Raw genomic sequence first — 17,524 nt, forward strand, 5'->3', positions numbered from 1 at the left:
AAAACCCGGAGACAGAGTCTTACCCACTGCCACCGAAAGATCCGGTTGCTATTTTAATTTTAATGAACAACTGGAGAAAGTGTGTATTCCTGTCCCTTTCCCTCCGGTCCCTTTCACCTCCTCCATTCCCACCCCCCCCCCCCCCCCCCTTCTCTTCCATCGAAGTCCTTTTTCCCCTGAAGACCGGGACTAAATTTCCAAGCAAAATGTATTCCCTCGAAATTGTTTTGCATTCAATTAAAGGTGATCATAAGGTTCAGTGGGCAATCCAGGAATAAGCACGAAACCAGCAGCGAAGCAACATCTCTCATTCCCAGGTCTATCACCTGCAAAGCTGAGGCCAGAGAGGTTTTCAGTTAATCATTTATCCGGATCCTTCAAGAAGAGGTGGGGAGGAATCTCATGTTGTATTATTAGGTTGTTTGGGGGTCTTAAGGTTAAGACGCCTCCTTTCATGTATTTCTTTTAAATGGTAAGAACAGAGCGTGTTTGCAAAGAGATAGAGAATGAAGGTGTTAGGGTTAAGTGGCTAAATCAGGTGTGAGTGTGCTGGCGATTGGCAGAAACCGCTGAAAGTAAATAAATACATCAGAATAATTTTAAGGTCACTGACTGTGCCCCAGAGTCACAGAAAATTAACTCAGAACTCGGGCCACGCGGAATTTTTCAGGAGGAGAACTTCTTTGGCCATAGCCGGTGAAAGAACATCCCAAATGAACAGGTGACAAGGGGACCTGATTTTTAATTCCTGACATACATAAAATCTCTCTGTATTTCAGCAGGGATAGAGGGAAAGGCCTCAAAACGTGCAGCCGATGAACTCTTAAAAGCCGAGTTAAAACTGATATTAATGTTCTTGGTGATTATTATCATCTCAATGATTTATTTGGCTCCCTCGCGCCCACTTCCACCACCCAAATCTTAATGGAACTAGGAGTTAAGGATGATTTTTTAACGTCTCGTTGGATTTTTTTAGACTGTTAATGTACCGCATCCTTCTCATTATTAGTTTATTGATTGTTCATTGACCAGCCCCCTTCAAATCGTATTAACCACCCTCTGCCAGTTTAGATTAGGAGAGTTTTAAAAGCACCTTTCATTGCTCCACCACCACCACAGCAGAGTTCAGGCTTGGTAGCTTAATGCTCGCTCTAATGGGGCAGCTAAGAGCCGAGGGGCCACGGTCCCTGCCTATTGCATTAATAGCTCAAAGGGGGCTAATACAGAAAATTAGCCTTAAACGAGCTCTGGAGATCTCCAAATGAAAGAGCCATTTATCACGCTGGCTACCTTCACTCCACTCGTTTGCTCTCTCTACTGGGAACAACTCATTTCCTCTTAACTAAATTACTTCAGAAATGTCAAGTAAGCTCAGATAGCAAACATAACAAGAGGCTGGGTGTATGTAATCTATTGTGCGGGATCGATACGCGGGATAAATCGATAGCTGCGAATGAATCCCTGTGTAATTTCCTTAATATTTTGGCAATAATTTTGCATAGATAGGTAATTCCTTCTGCAGGCTTCCAAGACTATGAATAAACAAACACAATCGTTCAGATACCAAGTCCACATTATACTATTTTTTCAACTACATCGTAATGAAAGTGTTTTAGGTTTTGGTCCCACTCCAACCCTTGTCTATCAAATCTGTATCACGGGGAGTGCTCCGCCGCCCCAGATTCAGTCTCTACCTATCTGTCCATCTGCCTGCAATAACAGCTTGGAGATTTTCAACAACTTATTCTTCCTGTGAAGGACATCGTCATAGCGACAAACCGCAAGAACAAGGCGAAATCGATAGTGGACCCTGTCTGTGTAGTTCCTCCTCTCTTCCTGGTCAAATATTGTCTGCCACAAATGTGACCCACTATTTATTACCTTCTGATAATAATAATAATTATTATTATTCTCTTCCTCCGTACCCAGGAAACACCCTGTGCAAAAACCAACTGAGTTCCCACTATTCCTTTATGCTGAGAAGCTTCTTAAGTCTCAGCATTACATCTGAGGAAGAAAATACTGCTAAAGCGACTTTAAAACAGATCTCAGGATCTTTGTTTAGTAACACTTCCAAACTGCATATCTATCCTGTTCACCACGAGTAAACTCAGGGTATCTCTTCTTATGGTTGCACATAGGCGCATGTAATCGCACCTGTATGGGATTATGCGGCAGCTGCTCGACCTGGAGCTCTTGCAATGCCCATACACATTAAGCATCCCTATATCTACACCTAAGACATGTAAATACTAATACGCACATTTTAGTGCTACTCGCTATCTAACTGTACCGCCCAGCACGCGCGTTCAGTCTCTGCTGTCCCTGAAGGAAGGAGAGACACAGAAGGGGGGTGGAGTGATTATATGTGTGTATATATATATATATATATATATATATATATAAGAGTATTTTTGCCAGGATGATCAACAGAAAAGTGTTCTGCGGAAAAACAGATTGTGAAAGGAATATACGAAAAGGGAGCCACGCTAGGAAGGAGCCTCTCCGCCAACAAATCAAGTACCAATTAATCTGATACACCCAAGAGGAAACATCGGGTATGAGGTGTTAAGCGGGGGTGGAGAGGGGAGGAGATCGGAGGGGTGGGGGAAGAAAAGATAATACAAGCAAAAGCCATCAGGTTACAGACCCTGAGCACAAACCCGACTGAACATTCAAAGTGCACTAAACCAAGAGAAACAACTTTTCACTATGTATATTAAAACCAAAAGGTGAGCAATTTTCTATTTCTCAAAACCACCTTCGACTTTTCAACCGTTGGTCCTAAATAATGCTACCAAACGTTCTTCAAGTTTTCACCTCTCCTTCCTCAAATAACCAGACCTTGATCGTGTGTGTGTGTGTGCAAGAGAGAGACTGTACACGAGGATTTAAATTAAAAACCAATAAATACACGGAATGACCTCATGCTGCCTTAAATACATTTCAAATAAACACTCTGCCTGTTATTTTCCTTTAAATCTTAGAAGATCATCCCTATTAAAGTATTTGTTCGCATGTGACAAATAAGAGGTAAGTGCTGCTGATAGTAAGCATAAGAGACAGCATTTCAAAGACTCATCTCTGGTACTTAAAATTGAATCTAGAAATAGAAACTCCTTAGATAATTAAAGATAGCTTTCCCTACATTTGCAGTGTGTGATCTGTTTAATGTCTATCAGCATAACACAACACTAATCGCCAAGCATCTTCGAGTGACTGTCAGAGAAATGTAAAAAAATTAAGCAGCTGCAATACGCCTGAAATGAGTTATTGTAATTACATTTAATTAGTTTAATTAGTTAATTATTTTGCTTACAGCTGTACAAGAGACTGCAAACATTTGTTAATATCACATTCCCTTTAACAGTATGGGGTGATTCTGCAGTTACACTAAATCATGTGTGCATATGTAGGGAGATTTACAAAATGGGCATGGGGAAGGGGGGATTATTGGAAGAAGGGGGGAAGAAGGTCGAGGCTGTTTTTCCATAAGTATTTCTTTTTCTCCCCTTCACTTTTGATTGGCCTGGGAAATACATTTCAGCCCCAAAGGGAACCAGCCCTCTTCTCCCTTTAAAAGATAAACCCCCCCTCCCCCCCCCTTCCCCCCCCCCCCCGCGGAAACTGCATTTGAGCATGGGGTGCTCCATTAGGGACATTTGAGTAATTAAACCCTTTAAGGAGGGGGAAGGTGGGAATATAAACTTTTCCTTTCACAGATCTTCCCTTTCCCCTTCACTCTATCTGCTGATCCAACTAACTATACACCTTACTGCCATCTATACCTACTTCCCAGATAAATTAATTGTCCCAAAGTAAAAAGATATCATGAAGATTTTGCTACAAAGTACAAGTTCGTCTAGCTTGTTGGAATAATCCATACCTTTTTTAATGACAGACTGGTCCAATAAGTTCATACCGCTGTTATTGGCATCTTCAACTGACTGTGAATATAAAAACATCACTATTCAAATTGACTGGATATTAAAGAATCACGTACATAAATCATGTCATTCCAAACTGAAGTTTCTGTTATTTTCATTTATATTAATTCACTGGGGGAGGAGGGATTTCTTAATCATTCTTATTATTGTTATCATTATTCCTCCGAATCGACGAGGAAAAACAAATCTTACAAATTATATAGTATAATATAGTATGCATAATAATAGTAATAATAATAACAATCCGGTGTGAAGCATATGGGGTGCAATACTAGGTTTGGTATCTTATAAAACATAGAAATCGCATAGACTTCCTTGCATTCGATAAAGATTTATATTTCTTCCTTTGAAAATCTGGCAATTCAGCAACATCTGCAAGATCCATCGCATGACATAAATGAACGCGATTAAGGACAACTTAAAATCTCCCTCTCCGCCCTCCCTCCTCCACACACCCCCTCTCCCCCCCTTTATTTTTGTGTGTGTGTGCTTTGTTTTGTTTGTTTAACCTTGCTACATCTTAATAATTCAAGGACCATTTACTTTTTATATACAATAGTTTACATTATGGACTTTTAATTAAAGCCGGAGCGATCCGCCCCCATGATCCGGGGCAGAAGCAGATTTCTAGCCCCTGAATTAATGGGGAGAGGGGAGCAGGAATATACATTATCAAAAGAAGCAACTATGAAATTGATTGCCTAGTAAAAGTCTCCCTATCTCCTTTCTCCTTTCCAAGCCTTTCCCCCATCCCATCCCCCTTCACCCCCCTCCCCGCCCTTTCTTTCCCCTTTCTTTTCAGCCCGTATAAGAGCACACCTGTTATTACGGCATTAACTTCTTTAGCAGGGAGGAGAACAAAGAAGGGCCCAGAGGACACAGCAAATGTTGGGTTTCATTTCTCAACACCAACGTGGGATACACAAAAAAACCCCAAACAACAAACCAAACAAAAACACCACCAAAAAAAAAACCCACTCAACAACAAATAAACCAAAATTACCGCTGGATCTGCGGTCGGAACAGGAAAAAAAAAAATCTAAAAGAGAAGAGGTGTCATCAGAGCAATTTATTGCAGGGTTATGGCAGGTTCCGTTTTATGGTAAATTCTGGGTATTCGAGAAAGCGAGGACTTATGGTTTTCTTGGGTTTATTATTTTTAGGGTTTGAGTTTTTGGTTGGTTTTTTTTTTTTTTTTCCAGGTTATTGCATATGTGGGGAGTTGTCACGTTTTTTTTCCTGATAAAGAGAACATCTTTACAGCAAAGCCATTATTTTATTCGCTATTATTTAACCATCTTTGCTACCACGAGAGGATGAGATTATCCGGATCCAGCCCTTATCTCCGTCTCTCTCTGATCAGCAGATATTTAAGACGGAATATAATTTAGGTCAAAATCTCATCTCCCAAAAAATGTGACGGAACAGTATCTTCTATGAGATTTTTCCTTTTATTTTCCTCGCATACACACTCAAGCGGGAGCGCACACACAGAGAGGTTCCTTCTGTTGTGTGTTTGTGCATGGCTGTGTCTTTCTCTCATAATCAATAGGCTACATACCTAAAGGGCACAAAATAAAATTACAGTCTTCCTTCCTTTCCCTGAGCAGCTCCCAAAGAGGGATGATGAGCAAATCCTGCATCACGGTGCACCTCCACCTCACAGAATTGGAGGTAAATATGAAACACCATCCTTCCTTCCTTTTTTTTTTAACTCCTTATCTCACCTTATCTGTGGAGTAGATGGTTGTGCCCACGGTTTATGCCTGTGCGTGCGCTCCGCTAGCTCCATCAGCAACGTGGGTTAGTTGTTGTAGTTAATGAGAAGACTCCTGTCTGATTTTCTATCTAATTACGCCCTCCTGCTGGGTTTTTGTACAGGATATTCGCTCAGCATGCTGGCAGTTAATAGTCACAGAGAGGATCGTAAAGATTTAATTAGGACTGCATGCGGAAACGTGGAAAAACAACTCAGACTTTTAATTACTAGACTTCTTTAGTTAAAAGTGATACCAGGGGTTACTTTATAAGAGGCTTCGGTGTTTTGGCGCAACTTAACTTTCCTTGTCTCTAGCTAGCACATAGAAACAGAGGCGGCAGTGTGAGGGAGGAGGAGTGAAGGTGTATGTGTGGGGAGGGGAAAGGTGATGAGTTTCCAGATAGATTTGGAAAATCTCGAGAGGAAGATTCCCCTCCCTTTCTTCCTCCAATAATCTGATAGCACAGAGCTTCCTAGATGCCATATATGTCCACTTTATTCAACAGCTATGAATATATCAGAGAAAAAATAAATTATCTTCTTGTTTCCCTTTAAAGAGCCTGAATTTCCCCTGCATATTTTCTTTATTGTATCTTTTACTAGTATAACCTTTCTTTCGCATAGCTGGTGTGTGTGGGAATATCTTAGGCTGCAATGTTTGCGGGTTGTTTGTTTATTTTCAAAGACCCTTCTAGATGACGCAAATTTGTTTTCAATGACTAGGTCTTGGCTTCTCTGTTCCCTGTGAGAGGGCTGTAATTTGCAGTTTGAAAATGCCCCTCGGAAGGAGCAGCAATAGCATTACAATACGTCCTGTTTACAATAACAGAGCGCTATCATGTTACAATCATTTAATTCCAGCCCTGGACAATGGCTCACACATGGCCTGAGTTTGGCGTTTGTAAAATAACCACTGTTTCTTTCTGTCACGCACTGCCTTTCTTTCTGTTTCATGCTACCTTGTTAGCCCAGCCCATTCCCATGGCATGTATTTGATCAGACACGTATAAGCTAAAGCAAAGAGACACATCTTTATCCAACTATATACCTAAATATCAGTTCAAATTTTTTGACTACTAAAAGAAGAAAGAACACCACAAAGCTAAACCAAATAGCTATTTGAGACCCTTCTTGGAAATTCTCTCTAGCGTTCTTGGAAAATAAGTATATATCGCCTGAACCGGAATCCCTGTAGATTCATATTTAAAATCCCTAGAACGGATTCCTTGGCTCCACAATAAATCCATATTAAAAATCAGGTTGGAAAACTGCCCAAGTTCATCTGCCACTAGAAGAGGAGACAAGAATAGAAAATGCTGAACGGTAGGAGCGGGTACTGGGCTACTTTCCCTCCTGCCTGTGCTAACTTGTAGTTGGACACTTCTTCCTTCACGTGTTTCTCCTTGAGACACCCTCCTCTCCTCTCCTCTCCTCTCCTCTCCTCTCCTCTCCTCTCCTCTCCTCTCCTCTCCTCTCCTTTCCTCTCCTCTCCTCTCCCGGCCTGAGACCAAACTTTTAGAAGTAAAGTGCCTGTTTGATTTCCATTCGCCTCAGAACCCCAAAACAAGAACCCCATGCCTGCTGGCCCAAGTCCACGTCTGCCCCGGCCCAGTCCCATCCCGATCCCCATTCCATCCCTTTTCCAGACCGATCCCAGCCTGATCGCCTGCCCGGGCTGGTGGGGGCCGGGAGAAGCACTTTCCCCGGGTGCTGAGCCCTGCCCGTAGCGGGGATGTTGTACTGGAAAAGGGAAGGAGAGCTCTTTTATCTGAGCTGAGTAAGACCTTTTCTTCTCTCTTTTTCGCTTTCTTTCTGTCTCTCAGTTTCTCTCTCACCCCCTTCCTCTCCTTCCCTGCTTTATACTTCTCTCTTGTTTTTCCTCTTCCTCTCTTCCGCTCTCCTACCCTTTGTCTCTTCTCTCTTTTTTTCTCACTATCTCTGTCCATTTCTTTCTCTCTTTCTTTCCCTGTCTCTCCCCACCTTTTCCCCTTTCCCTGTCTCTCCCCTTGTTTCTTTCTGTCTTTTTCTCCCCCTTCTCTTTTCCCCTCTTTCTCCTTTCGTTTCTTCCACCTTTTATATTCTTCTCCCTTTTTTACCTCTTCTCCCTTTCCTCCCCTCATCTCTTTTTCTCACAAGAGCACAACAATCACCAGCTTTTCTTTGGGGAAAGTGTAAATACGAAAGCACAAACAGTACTTAACGTCTATCCAGAGAAAGATAGACATGTTCACAGAGGTAAAGCTCGACTTGACCCTCAAGGCGGTTTGGCTGAGCCGAGGTTGAAAGCCGAGCCCCAGGGAGGGGGGTATGCCCTCTGCTCTCAAAACCATCTTGGAAACCCGCAGAAACCAGAGACTTGACGAGCTCGGAGGCAGGAGCAAAGCCAAAATCTTTCTCTTTCTAAAGCACTTTGCCCCAGCAAATCACAAAGATTTTTCCCTGAAGTCCTAAAACCAGGCTCAAGCAAATGCAACCAGCCATCCCTCTGCTGCTGTCCTTGTCATGTTCAGCAGGATCCTTTTGACGGCTGGTTTTACCTTCTCAGACTCCTCTTTTCTCCTTTATTTTCCCCTTTCTTTTCCCGTTTTTCTAACTTTGAAGCCCGTATTTCATCCAGCGTTTGTTTATCCCAAGTGTATATATGCATATATATATATATATGATACCTAAATTTGGGGAGGAGGGAGGTGAAGAATGGAAGGAAACCTCCAAATCCCTACTAGCAAAGCCTAATAAAGGAACTGGCCCCCTAGTTCCTCCGGCTCGGGATCCCCCTCTTTGGCCATACCCTGCTCCAGCAAGGTGCAAACCCTTCCCCCCACCCCCTAGTACCGAAGCTGTTAAGGGCCTTTGTGGGTCTGTTTGGGTTTTTTTTTTTTTTTGCTTGTTTGTCTGTTTGGTTTTTGGTGGGGTTTCTTTTTTTTGGGGGGGGGGGCGGGTTGTTTTTTTTTTTTTTTTTTTTTTTTTTTTTTTTTCTAGGAAATAGCACGTGCTGATGAGTTTCGCGTGGGACGGAAGAAAGCTGAGAAATACTGTGCTTTGAACTCGCTGAAACTCCTTTGTTACCCAAAATAGGGAATCAAACAATTTAAAATCAGTGCTACCCTACCAGTTATGCTTAAAAAAAAAAGAGGAAGGGGGGGGAGTGAGTATTTCAAGTCTTATTCCTGATGACCAGTTATTGCTTTTGGTTTGGGTTTTGTTTGTATTTTCCCTCCGGGATGAAAAATGTAGTAATTGGACAGTTTCATCAAAATCCTTGAACGGCAGGAAATTGGTTGGGGTGGTTAAGGGAGGGGGTAAACTGAGATTGCATGGAAAATAACCTGAATTTGAAAAGCCAGGTTTAAACTTTGCCAGCTTTTGAAACACGTGGAATATTTAAAGTATGCCTGCCTTCCCCTGCGCTCTGTTTGCAGGGTAAGGTTTGGTTTGCAAAGCAGAGCTGGTGCGTGGTAGCAGTGAAATAAATTCTCTCTATATAATACTAATACTACTAATAAAAAAAAGGTGAAGGCCGGGGAGTAGCTGGATTATAATCCCAGCACAGAAAAAGGATGGTAGCCTGCACCGATATCACTGTAAACCCTTCGCTGATGATTTATAGCCGAGGGATGGGGGTTCTAGCCTGGGAGGCATCTGCATGGCCCAGGAGAATGCAACGCGCGGAGCCTTACCTGAACCTCCTCCATCCCTGGGTGCCCGATGCCGTGCAGGGCAAGGCTGTCCCCCATCCCGGAGTCAAGGCCATGGTGAGCTGAGTGCAGCAGGACATCTGGCCTCCTCACGGAGTGGTAGTCCCGCCTGGGATCCAGGCCCGAGAGCTGGGGCAGGGCGGCCCGAGGCTGCGGCAGCAGTGACCCCGTCTCCGATCCCACCTCTTGCCTCTGCCTCTGGCCCCAGGGATGCTGCTGGGGTTGATGCAGGGGGTTTAGGGAGTAGGGGTCATTGACATGGGAGTAAGGGTCCTGGCTTTGGTGGTAAGGAAGAGGCTGGTAGGGGGGTGGGAAGTAAGGCGGCTGGAAATCCGAGGATGGGGTGTGAGAGAGCGGAGGAGCGCTGGAGTAGGGTCCCTGGGAGACGGATCCCAGCTGGGACAACCTGGAACTGTGGCTGGGCACTCCATCATGCCGGTCCTACGAGCAGAATGAAATAAAAGCAACAAAAAAGAGAGGACTTTTAAAAAATAATAATATTTTAAAAAGTAAAAGAAGCACAATCCCACCCCAAAATAATACAAATTATAAATACAACCAGTTGTAAACCAGGTTTCAGGTATGTCCCTTCCTTCCTCTGCCAAGGATTAGGAGTGTCCCAGCATTTTCCACTCAGATCGTGTCTGTTCCCAGTAAGTAACAAGGAGGGGGAAGGGGGATCTGTCTGAGGGAGAAATACTAAATGTCGTAATTAAAAATGTAGAACGAGTGTTCCATATGCAGTTATGATTCGTGATTTCAGTCCAGTAATATGATTCCCCCTCCAGCATCTCCTCAAATAAAACCTAAAGTTTAAAAAGAAATTTAAAACATTGAGAACCCCAAATTCCCATCATTCCAAACAGCCCACCCCTTGTCCTGCTTAAAGTTTCCAAACATCTGTTTGTTCCCACTGCTGAAGTCCTGAAACTCAAAATCACCAACCCATCTTGACTTGGAAAAGACCAAAAAGAAATCTGCACGTCTCGGAGGACTCCGAAGAACGAAATTGTGCGAAAAAACACTTGAGGAAAAAATAAAAAATCATGGGGGCTTTTAGTATAAAGAGAGTCCACTCCTCGGGAAAAAAAAAAAAAAAAAAAAAAAAAAAAAAAAGAAAGAAATATCGGTATTGAACAAATCCAGTCGCTGTGATTTCTGATTTCTCCAGCTATTTCCAATGTCTTTTGTCTCTTTTCCCAATATTATATTCCGGAAAATGGGGTGGGGGTCAATTGTAATGAAAAGTCTTTGGGGTGTGTGGGGGGCCGGGGTGGGGGAGCGTGTGGAGGCTTCGGAGAAAAGGTGGGAGAAGAGTTTTGTACAACTCCATAGAGGTGAAGTTGCGAGGCTAAAAGTAAACAAGAAAAATATCTATTCCACAAAGTGTAGCTCAACCCCCCACAAGCAATGGCACACATCGCTTAGAAAAAAAAAAAGGAAAAAAAAAAGGAAGAAAAAAGTTGTGTTTTTTCCCTGCTCTCCCCCCCCAAACTCCCCTTGCTCAAATCGAGAACACACAATGCAAAAAGGGAGAAGCAGCTGCAGCCTCCTCCAATTATTGTGCTAAATTACCAAGCCAAAGGCGTTTAAAAAGAGAGAGAGAGGGAGAGAGACAACAGATCGAGAGAGAGAACATGCAATTCTAGTACAACATGGATCCAAACTCACCATGGCGGAATAGGTGTGGACTAACATCTGGAAATAAAAAAAGTCTTGTGATAGCTAAAAAGAAAATAATGGTGATAGTGCTAATAATTGAAGGGGGGGGAAAATATCAAGGAGATCTGCAAAGGGCCGTGTTGGACACAGGAGAACAGCTTGAGATACTTCGAAGTCTATCCATCAAAAAAAAAAAAAAAGAAAAAAAAAAAAGGACCAATGCCCCCCAAACAGAGCCTGGAAACCTCTATCTACATATATGATTTACCCCTCCCTCTCTGGGGTTTCCCCCCCCTGTTTTTTTTTTTCCCTTTGAGCTCCCAAATACAATCCTCTTCAACCCAAGGCTAGGCTCAGACTGCTCCGCTACCCCTTCCTCCCTTTCCTTCTCTACACCGCCTCATAATAATTGATATTCATGACTATTAATATTACACGACTACTTTAAAGGGAGAATGCAGGACCAAATGGAGCGTGAAGCTGGCAGCCAGCTCGAGAGCTCCCCTACTATTGTAAATGACGTTCATTCAGTGGAGAATTACTAGATGTAATCAGACGAGGGGGGCTGGCAGAAGCAGAGGTTGGGGAGAGGGAGAGGGGGGAAAAAGTTTAGCAAGGAAGAGGCATAACTTCAATGAACTCGAGCGGAGGAAGATGAGGAAAGTAGGAACTGCGGAGCTGGAGCGGAGAAGTTAGAGGAAACAATGCCAGAGGCGAAGAAAAAGAAGAAAACCCCCATATTTTCTTTTCTTTTCTTTCTTTTTTTTTTTTTTTTACATGTAATTATACATTCCTAATATGAGGAATTGTTTGCCTTCGATGCTTTTGTTCTTGTAAATTTGTTTGGGTTTTTTGTTTATGTTTTTTTTTCTTTTTAAACAAATAACGAGGAAAACCAGGTTTTCTTAAATCTCCAGTTTCCTTGTTTTTTTTAAAGAAATGGAAGAAGAAATGTGCAGTCTCTATAACATATGCCTATTTACAGCTAAGATAAAGCCCTTCTGGTGCATGTTACAGATCGTATTTATTCACAATAGCCAAATGAATACTTTAATCTTCACTAAGGTGGGCTTCACTTCTTTCTGAATCCTGTTCCTCCCTTCCCTATACGAAAAAATAAATAAAAATATATGTATGTATAAGTCCAGATTTTCACCCAAATGAAAACTTATGCAGTGATTTTTAAAGGATGGTAAATTTATAGTTGTGAGGCAAAGCCAGAGGCGATATAAAACCTTTTTGATGTTGCAGGAACCCGTTCAACTGGACTGTCTGCCATTTCTGTTAAAGTTCAACTTACGTTCCTTCCTAAATAGACTCACACTTCCCAGAGCACCCCCCCGCTGCGCACACACACACACACACACACACACACACTTCTGTTTTAAGAACAGATTCAGTTTAAGTGGGTGAGACTCCCCTACGTTAATTATAAATTGTAAAGAAGAGAAAGCAACAATTTAATGGGAAAGAAAATAAACACTTTTTTTCGTTAAAAAAAGATAGATCTAGAGGGCTTCAGCTCTAAAAAAAAAAACCAACCAACCAACCAAAAAAAAAACAAAACCAAAAAATCCCCAATATTTTGTCTTTATTTTTTAATGCTACATGTTACAAAATGTCTTAGGGCACACTCCAAGTCCGGGTATACCTGCCCGCAGCCAAATCCCACCCAATCGCTCCCCAACTCAGCTTCTCTCCCACGGCAGTCTAGAAACAAGAGTGTCCGTAAAATGCACAGCGGCTTCAAAATCCCCTTCCAAAGGAGGGTGGGAAATGAAACCCCGGCGAAGCAGGGAAAGGGAGATGTTTTGTCTCTTGGTGCTGTGGACAGGCAGAGACAATGGCCGGGCTGTGCCGGGAGATGGGGAGGGAAAAGAACCGAGGGCTCAACGAACTGTGATTGCCGGCGGGACGGACACACGGACACACGCACACACACACGGACAGAAATACACATGCTGGGCTGTGCTCATTCTGCATATGCTGGGGTTTGCCAGTTGATAATTAGCCTGACGGCAGCTTTTGGGAGTGGAAACGTTTCTCCGGCTCGGCAGGCTGCCTCTCTCCCGCTCCCCTCCGTCCCGTCCTCCCTGCCTGGCTGCTGATGTGGGAGCCATGCCCTCCCTCTGCCGCCTTCTCTGCTCTGCCTGTGAGTTTCCCCGCTGTAAGTGTGAGAGCGCTCCCGGATGGGAGAACTGCGGCGGAGCGACGGGCTGGGGCCGGCGGGGCCCCGACGGCGCTACCCGGGGCGTGCTCCCGGTAGGTCCCCGGAACCCTGCCCGGTCCCCGGCCCCTGCACTGCCCCGTCCCCGGCTCGTCCCCTGTCCTCGGCTCCTGCCAGGCCCCTTCACGGTACCCAGCCTTGTAACTGACCGCTTCCTTGCGTCCAGCTCCTGCCTGGTCCACTGTCTTTGCCCGATGCCCAGCCCGCTATCCGACTTCCACCCCGCCCCGTCCCCGTCCCCTGCCGGGTATCGAGCCTGCCCAGTCCGCAGCCTCGTAACCGGCTCCGGCCCTGCCCGGTCCCTGCTACTGCCCTGTCCTCGGTCCCTGCCCTGCCTCTGCCCAGTAGCCGGTCTCTGCCGGGATCTGGCCTCTGCCCTGTCCCCGGTCCTTGCCCGGCCACCTCCCCACGGAACAGCCTCCGCGCTGGAGCTGGCGGATTGCGCCCTTCTGAAAATCTTCCCCCCCGCGATCGCCGTGCAAATGCCTCTGCCATATTAAAAACAAAAACAACAACAAAAAAAGAATAAAATACGATTTTGCAGAGAGCCTTCCCTTACACATCTTTTTCCCCGCTTCGGAGCAAATCCAGCCCGCTGGTTAACTTACAAGAAATGCATTCGCGGAGCCCTTTTGGGAAAGATCCGGCTCAGGAAACTGTGCAAAATTAAGAAAGGTTTCGCGGTGTTTGCGCTGTGATTTCGGCTCCCCCCCCGCCCCCTTTGCTCTGCTGTTTGGCCTCGAAAACAGCGAAGAAGAAGTCTGATTAAAGCACACAACTTTTTATGTCCGCGGACTATGCAGAGCTGCCTTTGAATGTATCAGTTCTGGTGCATGTACTTACAGACGTGAAAGAATGTATGTGCTACTTAATTAATGCGAGTATATGTATCCATGCACATCTTAGCTATTGGTATATACGTATAAAAAGTCGTAAAAGACGCATCCGATTGTGAAAAGAAGAAAAAGAAAAAAAGTCATAACTCAATTTTAGCCCAGCTTGGAATTGCAAAATTAAAAAATTAAAGAAAGAAAAGAAAGAAATGTATCCAGTTCCTGAACACCAGATTGTGTTGCTCTTCTATTTGCAGCTTTTTTTTTCCTAGACATATGTCCATATTTAATCGAATTATATTTAATTGGAGGTATAAACAAGCAAACTCTTGCCTATAAGTTGCCCCATCCCAATCCGCAGATCATTTCTTTGATGTTTTAAATCGCATCAAACAGCTTTTCCATGAAAAAAAAAAAGTTCAAGACTTGGCATGCTGAACACAAAGATGTAAATAAATAAGCATTTAAGCATTTACTCTTGGTTTCCCCTCTCTATACTTGTGTGTATTGGTGTATGCGTCTCTGTTTCTGCCTGTATGTATATGTAGAGCTATACGTGTATTATATAGACATGCCTGTATTTATATACTATATATATTTAAATATACATATGCTCTCTTACTCATATGCGTATTATATACTCACCTCATAGATATCTTCATACTTGACATTTTCAACCAGTTTCCAGAGCATGATGGCAGGCTGTTCTCTAGGAGGTGAGTGCATTCATGTGAAGAGCAGATGTCTGGATTCTCAGTACTTCTCTGTCTGTAATGATCCATCTATAATTGGAAATGGGGGACAGACACCAAATCCGACGTTCCTCTTCCATCGCAACTTATATCTGTTGTCTGAAACAATAGGCTGCAGAACTCTAGCTCAATCGGATAGTAAAAACATTATCTGTTACATCGTTACATATATCTACAGACATATATGTGACTAGATATATACATATACACATATAGAGACTTAGACTTCTATGTAGGCATATAAAGATGTATACATATACACAGTTGCACATATGCAGACATACATTTACACACACATACACACATATATCACCGAAAAGGTAACTTTTTCCGTGTACAGACAAATATAAATTGACACATTTATATATGTAAATTCTCTATATTCCTACATATGTAGGCACACGTATGCTACACGTTACATATGTATGTGTACATACAAACCTGATCAATTTATATAAGAGGTATATAAATGCATGTTTGCTCATATATTTATACATTTACCATATACATGTTGATGCACAGTGATCAAATATACATATTATATAGTGCATATATCCGCTATTTTAGTTATGGATGAGTAGATAAATAGATAGAGAGAATGGACAAATTAAGAAATATTTTTTTCTATCCTATTTATATTAAAGAATAAGTTGCTTCTGCACCAGGCGATTCATCATCTACAACGAGATATTATGCTTTTCGCCACATGCAATATGCTTTTATTTACATGTCCAGAAATTATCCTCCCATATGCAGTAAAACACCAAAGCAGCGTCTCATCAAGCACATTCAAGCACATATAAAGGGAGTAAATTTATCAATGTTTTCAATTTGAAAGCCTTACACTACACACTGGACTGTATATTTTATAACTTGGAAACCTTTCTCTGGGAGAAAAAAAAAAAGAAGGAAAAAAGAGGAGTTTAGCAAACCCTTCTCCCCACACATTTAAATAGCGATTAGCTACTTTCTGAACACGATTAAAACAGAGTTGGATGGATATTTGTGCGGTTCCCGGGTAGCCCTCCGTTTGGAAGGGGATAGGAGGAGTTGGACCATTTTTAACCTTTTTTTTTTTATCCCTTTCCTCAGGCGAACCTTCCTTTGTATTGTCCTTTTTTTTTTTTTTTTTTTTTTTTTTTTTTAAACACGTTGTACAGCAGAGAGGCGACCTATTCTGCAAGCGAGCAGAGCCCATCTCTGCCTTTGAAAGGAAACAATTACAATTGAGCTTTGCAATGGGCTGATGCGCCGGGTGTGTGTGTGTGTGTGAAGTGGGGGTGTGGGGTGTGGGTGGGGAAGGGAAGAAAGACACAGGCAGAAAGGCAGAGAAAAAGAAGGTGTCTCTAAATTCAAGGTCCTGTCTCCGGAAATTTCAAGCTCTGTCTATAAGGTTCCTACACATCTTTCTTATCCTGCATGGGATCCTGGGGGAAAGTGCATAGTGTCTTTTGTACTTTCAAAGGTCTTACAAGACACATATATATATGTAACCTCGAAAGCGAAGAGAACTTCATCAAGAGACACTTCTGGCTGTCTTTAGTTGGCTGGTGGGATGGGTGGCCTTTTCTTTTTCTGTTTGTTTTAGCCTTAAATTAAAGCAGAAAATATAGATTCATCCCCTTTTCTCTCAACCTCTACAGCATCCCACCCTCCTCATTTCAAAGGGTACATCTTCTGAAAACTCGACCCTCAAAAGACAAGAGCCAAATATCAGCCAGGTATTACAACAAGAGCTGGACACTGGTACCGCTGAAAGTTGTTTAAACAGAGGCGAGTTTTTTCACAGCACAGCCATCGCTGCCTGGAGGAAGAGGAGAAAAGGGTGCATCTTTGGAGTGGGTTGGACAGATAATTTCAACCAAATCCTGAAAAAGGAGAAAGGATGTATGCTGTTTGCATGCGGATGTGCGGGAGATACACATGCAGCTACCTCCCTCCCTCATGCACCTCTAGATCTGAATGGCCCTCTTCGAAAAACACCAGGGACAGTTTGCTATCACTTTCGTTAAAGTCTTTGAGTCACGGCCTGGAAGGCTGGCACAGGGCAGCGTTAATGCGCTTCGTGACAGCTAATGCTTTACAATTTCGTGGCACCCTGAATTAAATATGCTCTACGTGCTGGGGGAGGGGAGAGGAGGAGAGGAAAAAGAAGAAATCAAAAATAGACTTGCCGACCCCCGGCTCTTTGGTAGCAGAATGGTATGGACAATAAATTCTAACTTTCAAATCCCACTATTATTACATTCCTTTCACAAAACATGACAAACGTGTCTCAAATGATCATTTATAACAAAGGTTCTTCGCATTTTTTGTGCTTGTTTTGCACCCCCCACCCCAGCAGGTTCCTTAAACCCAATTTCAAACGGGAAGATTTGCACCAGTTTATGCCTGAAATGCACGATAAACCCTGGATGCAAAATGCGAAACTACTCAGAACTGACCTTTTGACCGTTGCAAGCTATACTTTAAGAAACTAAAAACAAAACAAAACGAAAAAAGAAAAGGGGAAATTCACCCATTTCCCAGCAGTTTTGGGGCTTGCTTTTACAACCTCTTCCAACCAAAGACCCTGGTTTGCCAGCGGGGAGCTGGGCAGCAGCACTGCAGCCTCAGCCTGGAAGTAAGGGAATATTTTATGCTTTTTAT

General features: G+C 43.1%; 1 protein-coding gene across 4 annotated transcripts in view; it reads right to left on the minus strand.

Moving 5' to 3' along the window:
- TFAP2B (transcription factor AP-2 beta) overlaps positions 1-14,950 on the minus strand; it is a 33,608-nt gene extending 18,658 nt beyond the window's left edge. For 2 of the 4 annotated variants that reach the window (XM_034060350.1, XM_034060349.1), the window contains exons 1-3: positions 14,769-14,950; positions 9,384-9,842; positions 3,887-3,947 (exon numbers count right to left, since the gene is read on the minus strand). In XM_034060350.1, coding sequence (XP_033916241.1) covers positions 3,887-3,947; positions 9,384-9,842; positions 14,769-14,849 — 601 coding nt within the window. In that variant the 5' untranslated portion in view covers positions 14,850-14,950. Of the gene's footprint in view, positions 1-3,886; positions 3,948-9,383; positions 9,843-11,072; positions 11,100-14,768 lie in introns of all 4 variants that reach the window. The other 2 variants (XM_034060352.1, XM_034060348.1) reach the window with 2 other exon arrangements.
- Positions 14,951-17,524: the final 2,574 nt, after the last annotated feature.

This window comes from Melopsittacus undulatus, chromosome 3 (assembly GCF_012275295.1).
Source record: "Melopsittacus undulatus isolate bMelUnd1 chromosome 3, bMelUnd1.mat.Z, whole genome shotgun sequence".
Classification (NCBI taxonomy): Eukaryota; Metazoa; Chordata; class Aves; order Psittaciformes; family Psittaculidae; genus Melopsittacus; species Melopsittacus undulatus.